This window comes from Centruroides sculpturatus, unplaced genomic scaffold (assembly GCF_000671375.1).
Source record: "Centruroides sculpturatus isolate CEXI.00-Female unplaced genomic scaffold, Cexi_2.0 scaffold127, whole genome shotgun sequence".
Lineage (NCBI taxonomy): Eukaryota > Metazoa > Arthropoda > Arachnida > Scorpiones > Buthidae > Centruroides > Centruroides sculpturatus.
The window spans coordinates 694,256-709,179 of NW_019385000.1; the positions used below are offsets into that span (position 1 = coordinate 694,256).

At 30.7% G+C, this 14,924-nt stretch overlaps 1 protein-coding gene across 1 annotated transcript in view; it reads right to left on the minus strand.

Annotated features, from left to right (window-relative positions):
- LOC111633210 (MMS19 nucleotide excision repair protein homolog) overlaps window positions 1-14,924 on the minus strand; it is a 58,713-nt gene that overhangs the window by 7,237 nt on the left and 36,552 nt on the right. The window contains exons 21-27 of the mRNA XM_023377745.1: window positions 11,061-11,251; window positions 10,872-10,969; window positions 8,212-8,328; window positions 7,889-8,117; window positions 7,745-7,814; window positions 6,402-6,758; window positions 6,212-6,292 (exon numbers count right to left, since the gene is read on the minus strand). Of these exons, the coding sequence (XP_023233513.1) occupies window positions 6,212-6,292; window positions 6,402-6,758; window positions 7,745-7,814; window positions 7,889-8,117; window positions 8,212-8,328; window positions 10,872-10,969; window positions 11,061-11,251 (1,143 nt within the window). The remainder of the gene's footprint in view (window positions 1-6,211; window positions 6,293-6,401; window positions 6,759-7,744; window positions 7,815-7,888; window positions 8,118-8,211; window positions 8,329-10,871; window positions 10,970-11,060; window positions 11,252-14,924) is intronic.

Genomic DNA, 14,924 nt, shown 5'->3' on the forward strand with positions numbered 1-14,924 from the left:
AGTGTAAACTGTGTTGTTTTTTCATGTCTGATATTGTAGCCATATTGCGTGCTGTTTAACATGTTAGATAATGGATTCAGGGCTAGGCAGAACCAGAGAGGACTCAAGGAATCTCCTTGAAACTAATGAATATTTCGTTTGTTTGTATGGAAGTGTTACTAACCCTGAGATGTAGTGTTGTTCTCCAGTGCTGCATAGTGTTTTCGAAGAATGCAATGAGTGATGGATGTATTTTGTACATGTGTAGAATATGTAGCAGCCAACTGTGTGGAACACTGTTGAATGCTTTTCTGTAGTCTATATATGCCATGTGTATGTTTCTGTGTTGTTTGTGTGCTTCCGTAGAATGACTGAATCTATGAGTAACTGTTCTTTGCATCCCCTGTGATTTCTATGGCAACCTTTTTGTTGTTCTGTAAGAATGTCGTGTACTTCAACATGTTTGTATATTTTGTTTGTGACACAGGATGTCAATAATTTGTATAGTGTTGGAAGACATGTAATTGGTCTGTATTGTGTGAGGTCTGTGGTGGTGGTGTTTTTAGGTTTCATGTAGGTGATGCCCCGAGTAAGAAATTTTGGCATGTCTTGTGGGTTGATGATGATGTGTGTTAGATGTTTAGCTAGTTCCTGGTGCAGTGATGTAAATTTTTTGTACCAGAAATTGTGAATGTTGTCTACACTAGGTGTCTTCCAGTTGTGTGTTCTGTTAATGGTGTAGCGGATGTCATGTACATTTATTTCAGCACAGCGCATAGTTGGTATGTTGTGCAGGATTCTGTTCTCCTCCTCGATCCAGCCTGCATCAGCATTGTGCATAACAGCATTGGACCAAAGAGAAGACCAATAAGTCTGAGTTCTTCTTCTGTTGGTGTGCCACTGTGCTGTGTATCAGTGTTTGTTTTGGTACTGATTTGTCTGTAGAAAAGTTTTTCATTGTTTGTAAATAATTTATTTTGTTGTTTTCGTAGTGTACATGTTTTGTATCATTTGAGTCTACATGCTTTGGCTGCGAGTTTCTGTTTTAGTGTATCGATGTATTCTGTAATGTGTGTGTTGTGATGTTCATGTTTTGTGTGTGTTTTGATTTTCTTGAAAATGTTTTTGAGTTGTTTCTTTAATTTGGGTGTTATGTTATTTTTAGTGTATTGTCTCAGCCTGCCTAATTGCTGTCTAATGTCATTTATTTGTGTTTCTATTCTTCTCTGCCAGGCAGGCTTGTGATAGAATTGTGTTTTGTGTGTATCTGTCTGCGATTGTATTTTGTCCACGAAATTTACTACTGTGACTGCCCCAGCATAAACTAATGTATGAATGTCTGAGTGTAGAAATTGAATAAATGTAGTCTGGTAGTAAGTGAATGTTTACATAATTTAATGTTTTTCCTACTTCCTTTGACATGTTGATTTTCAGTATTCATGGTCTTTGTGTGGGATCTGTGCCTGTATATTTAGTGATTGTTTCCTGAAATATAAGTGAGAGCATATTAACTAATTCTATGTCTATGTTATCAGTGATGGATGAGGAAGTGCCTGTAGTATCATTAGTGGTAGTTGTTGTATGTATGTTATTATCAATGCTTGTTGCTGGATTATCCTGACAGGTTACGTGATCTTCATTAATAATATTAAATGTTTCTGTCTGTTGATGTATTTGCTCAGCAACCTGTTGTTTGATAAGTTCAAGTGTTGTTTGTGGGATAAGGTTGTTGTGTATAATTGTTCTTTTTTGATCAACAACCCTTTGCTCAGTGAGGTGAGGATATTGTTGCGTGAATCTATAGTGTAGTTGTTGTCTGTATGCTGTCATGTTTGTTTCGAGACTTGTGATGGTGTAGTAAGTACAGATGATAAACTCGTTCATTTCTGTTGTCCATTTCATCCATTGGCGTGGTTTTCCAGCATTTGTGGTCTGTGGATGCATTGCCACAGAAGGTTGATTCCTCACATCTGTTGAGGACATTGCAGCATGCTTGGGCCGGCACTGCTTTTGCCACCGGTAAGCAAGGGAGACTGTGGCCTATTTTTCAAATGTGAGCTTCTGCCTAACCCACAAATGTGGACCTTGTTAACCCAGGCGATGTCTGAGCTGGTAGAAATGAAGCTAAGAGTGTGGTCACTCTTAGCTTCATTTCTCCCCATAGACCTTACTGGCATGGGTGTCCCACCAGGAGCTTGTGCTCCAGCCTGCATTGCCCTATGGATCAGTAAAATTATTGGGCTCTTCCACCACAACTAGGTGGTGACCACGAGAGAGTTATTATTATTATTATTATTATTAAATTCCAAAATATTTAAAATGGTCCTGGCAGCTATTAAGATATTCTGAAAAGTCTACAGAATTAATGAACAACCTTTTCTGAATGTGGGTCACAAGTGAACTTCTGCTGGGCCATATGCATTTTTTTTCTTAAGTTGTACCTTTTAACCTTGCTAAATATCAACATACATATCCATAACTACTAGTACACTAGGTTTTAAAATAACATGTAATAATGATATGCAAAGTAATATCTAGTTTAATCTTATCATCTCACTGGTCAATTTTAGTTTGAATACTCCTTATTACAAATATTAGCTTAATTGGGGTTGCATAATGGCACAAGGAAGAAAACAGAAAAATAAAATTACTTTGACAAAGCCATGATATTAAGATCTCTTGCACTGTGGGTTGCCCATGACTGGTGTACAGTAATGTCAGTGAGAATAATTACTTTTAAAGAACATTCAATCTTTAATTTAGTTAACAAAAAGAATCTCCAGGTATGTATAAAATTCCACTTGCTAAAATGTTATTGGACAACAAACTTTATTATATATAAACATCTCAATAACCTGATGTATTATTAATCATCCAACCATCAGCCAAATTAATCAGGCAATATTATGCTGCAATTAGAAATTAGACAATAATATTGCCAGATTTAATTTAGTCGATAGTGGGATGATTAAACTTTATTATATAAGCATTACATTTAGGTCACTGTGAATAAATTAAAAACAGGAATGATATAAGAAACAAAAACAGTATATTTATTTGCAGAATATGTTTAAAAGAAGAATTCAGAAATTGACTAAAAGTAAGCATCAGTGAAATACTCTGTATATCCAGTTCTTCCTTCTAGAACAGCTGAAGAGTTGTTCATAATGAATAGCAGCAAAAAAATTAACATATAACCAGAGAATGCTACACTAAACACATATGGGTAATAGAACAAATTTAATTAGGCCTACACAAAGAAAAGAGAAATACAGTCAACCCCCCTATAACACTGTTGATAGTTCCATTTTATATGAATTCCATGTTGTACGAGTCACTTAGATTTTACATATACACAGCCCAGCACACATATTTGTAAAATCTAAGTGACTCGTACAACATGGAATTCATATAAAACAGAATTATCAACAGTGTTATAGGGGGTCAACTGTATAGTCATATAATTCAAAAGTCAGACTTGTAAATTGACAAAAAAAGAATCAACTTATAAAATGTTCAAAAATCTCATTGTAACCACTTTTCATGTTTGACAAATATTGAATAAATTTCAAAAATTTCAATTTGGTTTTCAATTTGATGATCTTAAAGACATTTGTCAAAATTAACAGATTTTAGTATATGGCTATGAAATATATACAGGATGTTTGTAATTAAAGTTTTCATTTCAAGAAGATGTAATTTGGAAACTAATCAACAGATTGACATTATATTTCACGTGGAGACTTCTGTAGTCAAGGGATTTTATTTGTGAACATAAAAAATACTTACAAAAGTGTTTACTAGAATGATAAATGGTGCTGCAACACCATAGTATTAGCTCAAATTGTCTCAAAAATTACAATACACATGGTACACTGCATAGTTACACAGCAGCATGATTGATATGATGGCCTCCATTATTGGCAATATGCTGAAATTGCCAAATCATACATTCAATGACAAGACTAAGAATTTTGGAGGCCAACATATCAAGCACGTCTGATGCATAAGAACACTGCTTACAGTAAGTATTGTTAGTTTTCAGATTATTTGAGTTATTCACTATGGTGTTGCAGCACCATTTACCATCCTAATAGATGTTTTAGCAACTAACTTTTCTCATTTTCAAATAAAATTCCATCGTAACAGAAGTCTCCATTTGAAATATAATGATGTCATTCTGCTGGTTAGTTCCTGAGTTATATCTTTTTGAAATATGAACTTTAACTCTGAACATTCTCTGTGCAGCATATATATATTAACTATATTCATCTATTATTTTTATATCAAAATTATTGAAATAATTGAATGTATCATTACTTGTTCCTTGAAAATACAGGGTTGTCAAAACTAAACTTCCCCAACTCACAGGGCTCTGGAGATTGTTCTACTGACTGAAATAAAACATTTGGACAACAGTTACTTCAAATGATGCGCTTGCCATTTGTTGGTGTTGAATCGTGTAAGAACATGATTCCTGCTTTTTTAAAACTGGTAATGGCCAAGAAAAGACCGTTGAGGAGGCGACTGTTGTGTTTGAATTAGTGGCGCATCTCAGGTCAGAGATGGTTAGCCAGGGGTTGCGTCATGCCACAGACCTCCAACAGAGCAACGGCCCAGTAACTGCTAATTGGTCATCCATCCCACTGTCCACAGCTATATAAGATTGATGTGGAAGTGTGAGATTCAAGTTCAGTTTTGGAAACTTCAGGTTGACATCAAGTTCGTCATAGATCTTCAAGCAAGCCAACAAGCTCGTCCAAGTTTTGTCCAGGGACTTTAAGACATCCAGAAAACAACACAAGATTGCTACTAGTCTTCATTACACCAAATCGTCACAAGGTGCCTTCTCGACGAACTAATTGAGCTATCTGAACTTTGTTAATGTTATTGGTGCACCGAGTTGGTTGCCAATTGAGTACATATTGTACTGTTTAAACGTCACTTCACTTATTAAATAAAAATTTTTCGTACAAGAAGTCACTGATAGGTGGCACTGGAGCTACACAAATCATGGTTACAAATGTTCAATATGTGCTCCATTCACAAAAGATGTTTTTCACTGATGAACACAATGAATCCACTTTTAATTACAAGAACATGCCAATAAACTCTGTCCTTTACATCTGACACAAATGCACATCTTTCACAACAGACCTGGTCTTTCAAAAAATCCCATAGCCAGAAATCATATGGGGTAAAATTAGGTGAACAAGGAAGCCAAGCTATTGGGAAATAATGACTGATCACCCATTCATCCATGAAAATCTGTCTTAACACACATTGAACAGAGCAAGGGATATGGGATGGTGCACCATCTTTCATGAATATGGTATCTTGAAAGCTTTATTGAAGATCTGGGATCAAAAAGTTGTTGCATATTAAGATACCATTCTCCAATGACACCTATCAGTGACTTTTTGTATAAAAAGTTTTATTAAATATAATGGCAAGCACATCATCTGAAGTACCCGTTGTCCAAATGTTGTTTCATTTCAGGCAGCAGAACACTCTTCGAAGCCCTCTGAGTTGGGGAAGTTTAATTTAAAATAATTTTCAATAAATATACATATTGTAAAATGTACTAAAATTCTTTCCCAAAAATTCTCTCATATAAATATAAAATTTTTTTATAGATTGGCAGAAACAGTAAATATTCTAATACATAAATCTTTTTAATTTATGTGATTTGAATTTTTGGCTGACAACTTCAAATTACTTTCTGTGATTAAGTTTAAATTGCCATCATATAAATCTATATTATTTATCATTGCAGACCAGAAGAACAATAAAAGAATACTGATTTATAAATTTTGAGATTCAACAGTGAGTTTCACCAGCTCAGAACATACATTCAGCAGTCCTTCAATATTACTAAATGAATGTATATTCAATTATCAATATCTAAGAATTACATTTTAATTGCTAGACATAATTTAAAATTTCAACACTTCAAATGTACAGTAAAAAATATGCAATAAATACTAAGTTATTGTTCTGAATAAAAATTTATAGAAATAAACTAATTATTTGGAAAATCATATCACATTACACTAATCAGGATATATATATTTTAAAAATAATAATTGTGCTGTTAGCTGAGAATTTAATCCAAGTAAATAATGTTTTACAAAATACTGTTTAACTGATTATGAATTTAAATAACCATGCACATTTTGACTATATAAAAAATTCAAAAATTAATTGAAAGAAAAAATGTAATATTGTTTACCTCTGGAATTTCTTCTAAAATTGTTGAAAATCCATCAGCAATGATTTTTCCAATTATTTTGTGACCAAGCCATGATATTAACTATTAAAATATGGCATGCAGATATATTTTTACATTAAAATTGATAATATTTTACATATCTAATTCAATTAAAACTGAATTTAAATTTTTACTTTTGTTTTTTACTCACATGTGAAATTAAATAATCAATTTGCAAATATCCTCTGAGAAGTAAAGCTTTGGTAATCCAAATCCACATTACTGCTGCTTTTTCTTGATTAGAATTCCTCTCTTCATTTAAAATAGTTATTAAATTGGATGTTATTGACTTACTCCATTCAGTTAACTGTGCTTCATCATCCATCTTATTTAATATAACAGCAATACATTGAGTGACTAGTAAATGAACTTTTTCATCGTTAATTTTCTCTGTTGCCATTAACAATGTCTGAAAATGATGTTCTGATATCCCAGTAATATTACAAGAGTTAGCAAACACTGCTCTCAATATTACTGCAACATTATATTGAAGTGATGCTGTCAAATGCTGTTATAAATAATTAAAAGATAACCATATATTTATAAGAAACTTGTTTGAATAAAATATGATTATATTCTATTAATATGCAAGATCATATATTTAAAAAGAAATTCAAAACAATGTTTAAACCAAGATGATAAATATTTGTTCATGCATTATAAACTGAAAACAGCAATTTATTGAATGACAGTCATTGCAGAAATCAATAGAATGGAAGAACATATGAAAATTGCATGCAGTTATAAAAATAAAATATATTAAGTAAAATAATTTTATTAAAAAACTCAATAAAGCATATTTGAAAATAATGTTTGTAATCAAGATAAGCAAAATGTCCAAGAAAGACCTTTATTATTAGACAAATTCATAATACAAAAACAAAGCAGTCTACTGAAATGCAGTTTGAGGTAAAGCAAGAACTTAATAAGTTCTTTTAGCACAAATGCAAAAAACCTGCAGAATTAAAAATGATAATAATACAGGAAAAAACACAATATATAATGTGGTTAGCTGAAACAAAATCACTACATGTGCAAAGAAAGTATTCCATAAAGTATGAAAAAGGCACACTTAAGTGTCCCTTTAATTTATGCTTGGATGCAGAAATTTAAACACAGGAAGTATTCAGCACTCAAAAAATTACAACTGTCCTTTGACATCAGATGAATTTATGAAACAGATTAGAAAAGTTTTCTGTAGGAATCTATGAAATTCATATGTTTATTGAATGTATACTAATAAAAAACGTTTTGATTTATTCTTCCTTTACAACAAATCATATTTTAATAGATTATTTTGTTTTTGTGTTATGAATTTGTATAACAACAAAGATCTTTCTCAAATAATCTGTATTGTATATAACAATTAACATTCCTTAATATCTATAATTAAAACAAAGCAGCATACATAAATAAAAAATATATATTTCTAATAAATATATTTTCTCCTGTAAATGAATTCATTTATTAATTATATTTTGAAGTATAACTTACCTGAGAATCATAAGAATTCATTAAGAAAGAAAGATTCTTCAAAATATAAGACATTAAAATTTCTGTTAAACTATAAAATAAAAACATGTCAATTCCGATGATGCAAGATTAAAAATAATTGAAAGAGTAATTATTTATACACACCTTAAATCTAACTTTTGAATAACAATTTGTACAACTCTACCTAATATATCTGATACGGCAGAACTAAAACTTTCTTGCTTCATTTTATAAGTTGTAATTACTTTCTCTTGCAACATTTCAAAATAAGATTTGTATAAATAATGAATTTCTTCTGGAGATTGTACAAGATTCTTAGTTATTTGTAATAATGAATTTGCAATACATTGCAATACATTTTCAGTATAAAGATCTGAAATTAGATTTTTTTAATTTCATAAATTTTATTTGAAATATATTCTAAAACAATAAAATATTGCTTTAAAACATATAAGATAAATTCCTACCTCTCAAGTAAGTCAAAAATTTAGAAATGATTTCAGATGATGTAATGTGATGAATACTTGCAGCAGTAACAAATTCTAATAATGTCTGAAGTCTTGTAGTTTCAACCGTGGAAGTGACTACAAATTTAATGTAATAGATTTTAAAGAAAATATTTTAGAATATTAAAATTACTCAAATCTAAATTACACTAAATTATCACTTATAAAACTGAGTTTTCACTCTATTTTTCTCATCATAATTTGATAATTTTCTACATTTTCTTAGTTGAAGTTATATGATTGATGGCTCAGATATCAACCAAGGTTAATTAAAACATTAATACATTATTAAAACATAATTACTTTTAATTAATTTTAAATCATGTTTTCAGCTCACATATTTAATAACTTGTTAAATTAAGTTAATTTTTTGACATATAAAAATATTGTTTTAGTTAAATGTACAGTATGTACTTGAAATTTTGTATTTGTATATTATTACTAGACAGCGGACATCTAGGCGCTTAAAAGTGGCATTTTAGACGCTTAAAATAAGCTCTTAAATTGCGTCGTTTAGGCTTTATAAACAAAAAATAGGCAGTCAAAATTTGCACAATGAACAATTAACCTACTTATCAAACAATGAATTTTTTATTTAACATATGTATTCCAAACAAAAAATGCACGTATCCAGAATGATGCAAACACAAAAGTAGACAAACAATTATCTTTACATTTTTTATTTGCTCTGTTTCCCATAGTTAGCATCATAATATATTACAAGCACTTTTTCCAAATTTTCACTAGAAAAGTTGCAACATTTGTCACTGAAAATTAATTTATATGCAAAGAAAAAGTATTCCACATCTGAAGATAATGGACAGTATTTCAACCTTGGAAGAAGAGGAACTGGGAATTCACTTTCAGTTTTGCTCTTCTTTCCTGCCAAAATATCAGCCACAACAAACAAGCAATTTAATCTAAGTCTCTTTTGAAGCACTCTTTCTTCACTTTTTTTGCAGCAGTGCCTGGTGCATCACAAAGTTTCTGGTTTGCTCTGTTGAGGAGATCAATTTGTTCATATATAGGTTTCCCAATACTTTCAAGAGCAGTAATAGTATTTGCAATAAATGTGAAATAACACTTGATGTACACCAACTTGTTCTAAACATAAATGTCATTCAAAATTTTCTTGGCTTTAGTTACACAAACTGCATTGTCCACTAAAGTGGCCAGAAGTTTTTTATATCGAAGAAATGTTCACTGTAGTAGTTAGTACAAAATCTTAGCCATGTATATGCTAAGGGAAAAATAAGCATTTCTGCCTAATCTGCTGTCTAATTATTACTTAATAGTCATATCTATATCAAACAGTTTTTATTATATTTAAACTTTTAAAAATTTCATTCAATTGGAATATTTTTATTAATAAAATATATCAGAAAATTAATTTAGAATATGCAAATAAAACATCAAATGCTATACTATTAAACATTTTAAATGACAATATCAAAATATGCTCATGTTTTCCAAATATAGTATCAATTAATTACAATTAATATAAGCAAATATCATAGGAGGTTAACTTATTTATTTCTAACTATTCAATTTAAGTAATCATTTTAATTCTCTAATTTAGGGTACACATTGATGAAGTCATGTGAGTTAAACAAGAATAATGTTAATTAGAAACTTCTTGAGAATTACATAATACTGTGTCTGAAGGTGTTTAGGAATGCAGGTAATTTAATGATCAAAACCTTACAGTTTAATTATGTTTATTTGGTTGATTACACACATAACTACATGCATTTTGGGTCAACTTACATTTTATGGCCCCTCATCAGTAATTTGTATTGAATCAACTGTCTCCTTAAAAACAAAAGTACACAAACATGATATGAAACATATTTCACACTGATACATACAGAAAATGATAAGGACTGGTACATTACATTAGATGTTTTGTGCTGTCATTATAGGCCATTAGTCTTTAAAAGTGAACTTCATGTTGTGTTGAAGTGTAACTACCTTGTGTAAATTGAAATATAGCTGGTGATTCCAACAAGAAAATAAAAGAATAATGTTATTATTATGTTTATGTTTGCTGGACATTTTGTCCAGTTTTTGTACAAAATGGCTGGTGTCTAAGGATTGAATCCATGAATGTTATTAGTGCAGTCATATTTGAAATGTTTTTCTCTGATTGGGCACAAGGGCAATTATTTGTGTTAGTTTGCCTTTTAATCCATATTCTGTACTCTGAGTGAATTTAGAAATATCAATATTGTCAGATACCATTTTCTTTATGATAAAATTCACAAAAAAAAAATTAGTTTACATTAAGGTTTCATTTGAAATGTCATCAATACAGAACATGGGCAATGAAGATAAGAAATATTTTATGACTGTCTCATTAGTAATTTGTTTGACTCATTCAACTTTATGAATATCCTAGTACAATATTCAAATTAAATAGTTATTCTATATGTTTGCATATTAGTTAACATATTAGTTACTGAAATGAAAGGTTTACTCCAAATCAAATTAAGGGTAGTGAATGACCACTTCTCACTTACAACAGTTCATAGATGACTAAGCCCAATCTAATACTTATGTTTAGCTTACACACAAAAATAATGAACATGAATATTCAGGTCTGACACAAAAATAGTTCTTACCTTTTGCAACTTCATGGAATAGATGAGGAAGAATTTTTTCTTTAACTTCAACTGGATAATAAGTTGAATAAACAGATAATAATTCAATACAGTTTGTCCTACAAGAAGGAAAAAATTCTTAAAACACTTCTCATAACAATAATTTTTTTAAATTATATATGCATACATACACACAAACACATATCTGACCTTGTTGTAGATGGTTTATTAGAAATTGCAATTGTTAAAATGCATTCTGTAATGGGATTTAGATAATCTTTTCCAATCATATCTTTTATTGATAAAATTATTTTCAATCCTTTAATTGCTGATGATAATAGTTGTTCATTATTCATATTAAGTGAGAAACAATATAATCCAACCAGAGACCTTTGATGCTTCTTATATGGATTATTTTCTGTTAATAAATAAAATAATTACTGTATATTTGTTAAATAATGATTATTATTTAACAAATATACAGTATTAACAATAATTAGCATTAAGACCAAGATCAGTCAGTATATACCAAAACATTTACTATAGAAAAAGAATTTAAGATTCACAAATTAAAATGTACACTCATGTTTGTGAAAATTGCAACACCATGAAGATATTGTCAGAAATTAATGAAATTTATTCCACATATTACTGATAGTGATACAAATAAATGATCAAATTTACACAAGACAAAAAAAAAAAAAAAAAAAAAAAAAAAAAAAAAAAAAAAAATGAAAANCCTGGCAGCTATTAAGATATTCTGAAAAGTCTACAGAATTAATGAACAACCTTTTCTGAATGTGGGTCACAAGTGAACTTCTGCTGGGCCATATGCATTTTTTTTCTTAAGTTGTACCTTTTAACCTTGCTAAATATCAACATACATATCCATAACTACTAGTACACTAGGTTTTAAAATAACATGTAATAATGATATGCAAAGTAATATCTAGTTTAATCTTATCATCTCACTGGTCAATTTTAGTTTGAATACTCCTTATTACAAATATTAGCTTAATTGGGGTTGCATAATGGCACAAGGAAGAAAACAGAAAAATAAAATTACTTTGACAAAGCCATGATATTAAGATCTCTTGCACTGTGGGTTGCCCATGACTGGTGTACAGTAATGTCAGTGAGAATAATTACTTTTAAAGAACATTCAATCTTTAATTTAGTTAACAAAAAGAATCTCCAGGTATGTATAAAATTCCACTTGCTAAAATGTTATTGGACAACAAACTTTATTATATATAAACATCTCAATAACCTGATGTATTATTAATCATCCAACCATCAGCCAAATTAATCAGGCAATATTATGCTGCAATTAGAAATTAGACAATAATATTGCCAGATTTAATTTAGTCGATAGTGGGATGATTAAACTTTATTATATAAGCATTACATTTAGGTCACTGTGAATAAATTAAAAACAGGAATGATATAAGAAACAAAAACACTATATTTATTTGCAGAATATGTTTAAAAGAAGAATTCAGAAATTGACTGAAAGTAAGCATCAGTGAAATACTCTGTATATCCAGTTCTTCCTTCTAGAACAGCTGAAGAGTTGTTCATAATGAATAGCAGCAAAAAAATTAACATATAACCAGAGAATGCTACACTAAACACATATGGGTAATAGAACAAATTTAATTAGGCCTACACAAAGAAAAGAGAAATACAGTCAACCCCCCTATAACACTGTTGATAGTTCCATTTTATATGAATTCCATGTTGTACGAGTCACTTAGATTTTACATATACACAGCCCAGCACACATATTTGTAAAATCTAAGTGACTCGTACAACATGGAATTCATATAAAACAGAATTATCAACAGTGTTATAGGGGGTCAACTGTATAGTCATATAATTCAAAAGTCAGACTTGTAAATTGACAAAAAAAGAATCAACTTATAAAATGTTCAAAAATCTCATTGTAACCACTTTTCATGTTTGACAAATATTGAATAAATTTCAAAAATTTCAATTTGGTTTTCAATTTGATGATCTTAAAGACATTTGTCAAAATTAACAGATTTTAGTATATGGCTATGAAATATATACAGGATGTTTGTAATTAAAGTTTTCATTTCAAGAAGATGTAATTTGGAAACTAATCAACAGATTGACATTATATTTCACGTGGAGACTTCTGTAGTCAAGGGATTTTATTTGTGAACATAAAAAATACTTACAAAAGTGTTTACTAGAATGATAAATGGTGCTGCAACACCATAGTATTAGCTCAAATTGTCTCAAAAATTACAATACACATGGTACACTGCATAGTTACACAGCAGCATGATTGATATGATGGCCTCCATTATTGGCAATATGCTGAAATTGCCAAATCATACATTCAATGACAAGACTAAGAATTTTGGAGGCCAACATATCAAGCACGTCTGATGCATAAGAACACTGCTTACAGTAAGTATTGTTAGTTTTCAGATTATTTGAGTTATTCACTATGGTGTTGCAGCACCATTTACCATCCTAATAGATGTTTTAGCAACTAACTTTTCTCATTTTCAAATAAAATTCCATCGTAACAGAAGTCTCCATTTGAAATATAATGATGTCATTCTGCTGGTTAGTTCCTGAGTTATATCTTTTTGAAATATGAACTTTAACTCTGAACATTCTCTGTGCAGCATATATATATTAACTATATTCATCTATTATTTTTATATCAAAATTATTGAAATAATTGAATGTATCATTACTTGTTCCTTGAAAATACAGGGTTGTCAAAACTAAACTTCCCCAACTCACAGGGCTCTGGAGATTGTTCTACTGACTGAAATAAAACAACATTTGGACAACAGTTACTTCAAATGATGCGCTTGCCATTTGTTGGTGTTGAATCGTGTAAGAACATGATTCCTGCTTTTTTAAAACTGGTAATGGCCAAGAAAAGACCGTTGAGGAGGCGACTGTTGTGTTTGAATTAGTGGCGCATCTCAGGTCAGAGATGGTTAGCCAGGGGTTGCGTCATGCCACAGACCTCCAACAGAGCAACGGCCCAGTAACTGCTAATTGGTCATCCATCCCACTGTCCACAGCTATATAAGATTGATGTGGAAGTGTGAGATTCAAGTTCAGTTTTGGAAACTTCAGGTTGACATCAAGTTCGTCATAGATCTTCAAGCAAGCCAACAAGCTCGTCCAAGTTTTGTCCAGGGACTTTAAGACATCCAGAAAACAACACAAGATTGCTACTAGTCTTCATTACACCAAATCGTCACAAGGTGCCTTCTCGACGAACTAATTGAGCTATCTGAACTTTGTTAATGTTATTGGTGCACCGAGTTGGTTGCCAATTGAGTACATATTGTACTGTTTAAACGTCACTTCACTTATTAAATAAAAATTTTTCGTACAAGAAGTCACTGATAGGTGGCACTGGAGCTACACAAATCATGGTTACAAATGTTCAATATGTGCTCCATTCACAAAAGATGTTTTTCACTGATGAACACAATGAATCCACTTTTAATTACAAGAACATGCCAATAAACTCTGTCCTTTACATCTGACACAAATGCACATCTTTCACAACAGACCTGGTCTTTCAAAAAATCCCATAGCCAGAAATCATATGGGGTAAAATTAGGTGAACAAGGAAGCCAAGCTATTGGGAAATAATGACTGATCACCCATTCATCCATGAAAATCTGTCTTAACACACATTGAACAGAGCAAGGGATATGGGATGGTGCACCATCTTTCATGAATATGGTATCTTGAAAGCTTTATTGAAGATCTGGGATCAAAAAGTTGTTGCATATTAAGATACCATTCTCCAATGACACCTATCAGTGACTTTTTGTATAAAAAGTTTTATTAAATATAATGGCAAGCACATCATCTGAAGTACCCGTTGTCCAAATGTTGTTTCATTTCAGGCAGCAGAACACTCTTCGAAGCCCTCTGAGTTGGGGAAGTTTAATTTAAAATAATTTTCAATAAATATACATATTGTAAAATGTACTAAAATTCTTTCCCAAAAATTCTCTCATATAAATATAAAATTTTTTTATAGATTGGCAGAAACAGTAAATA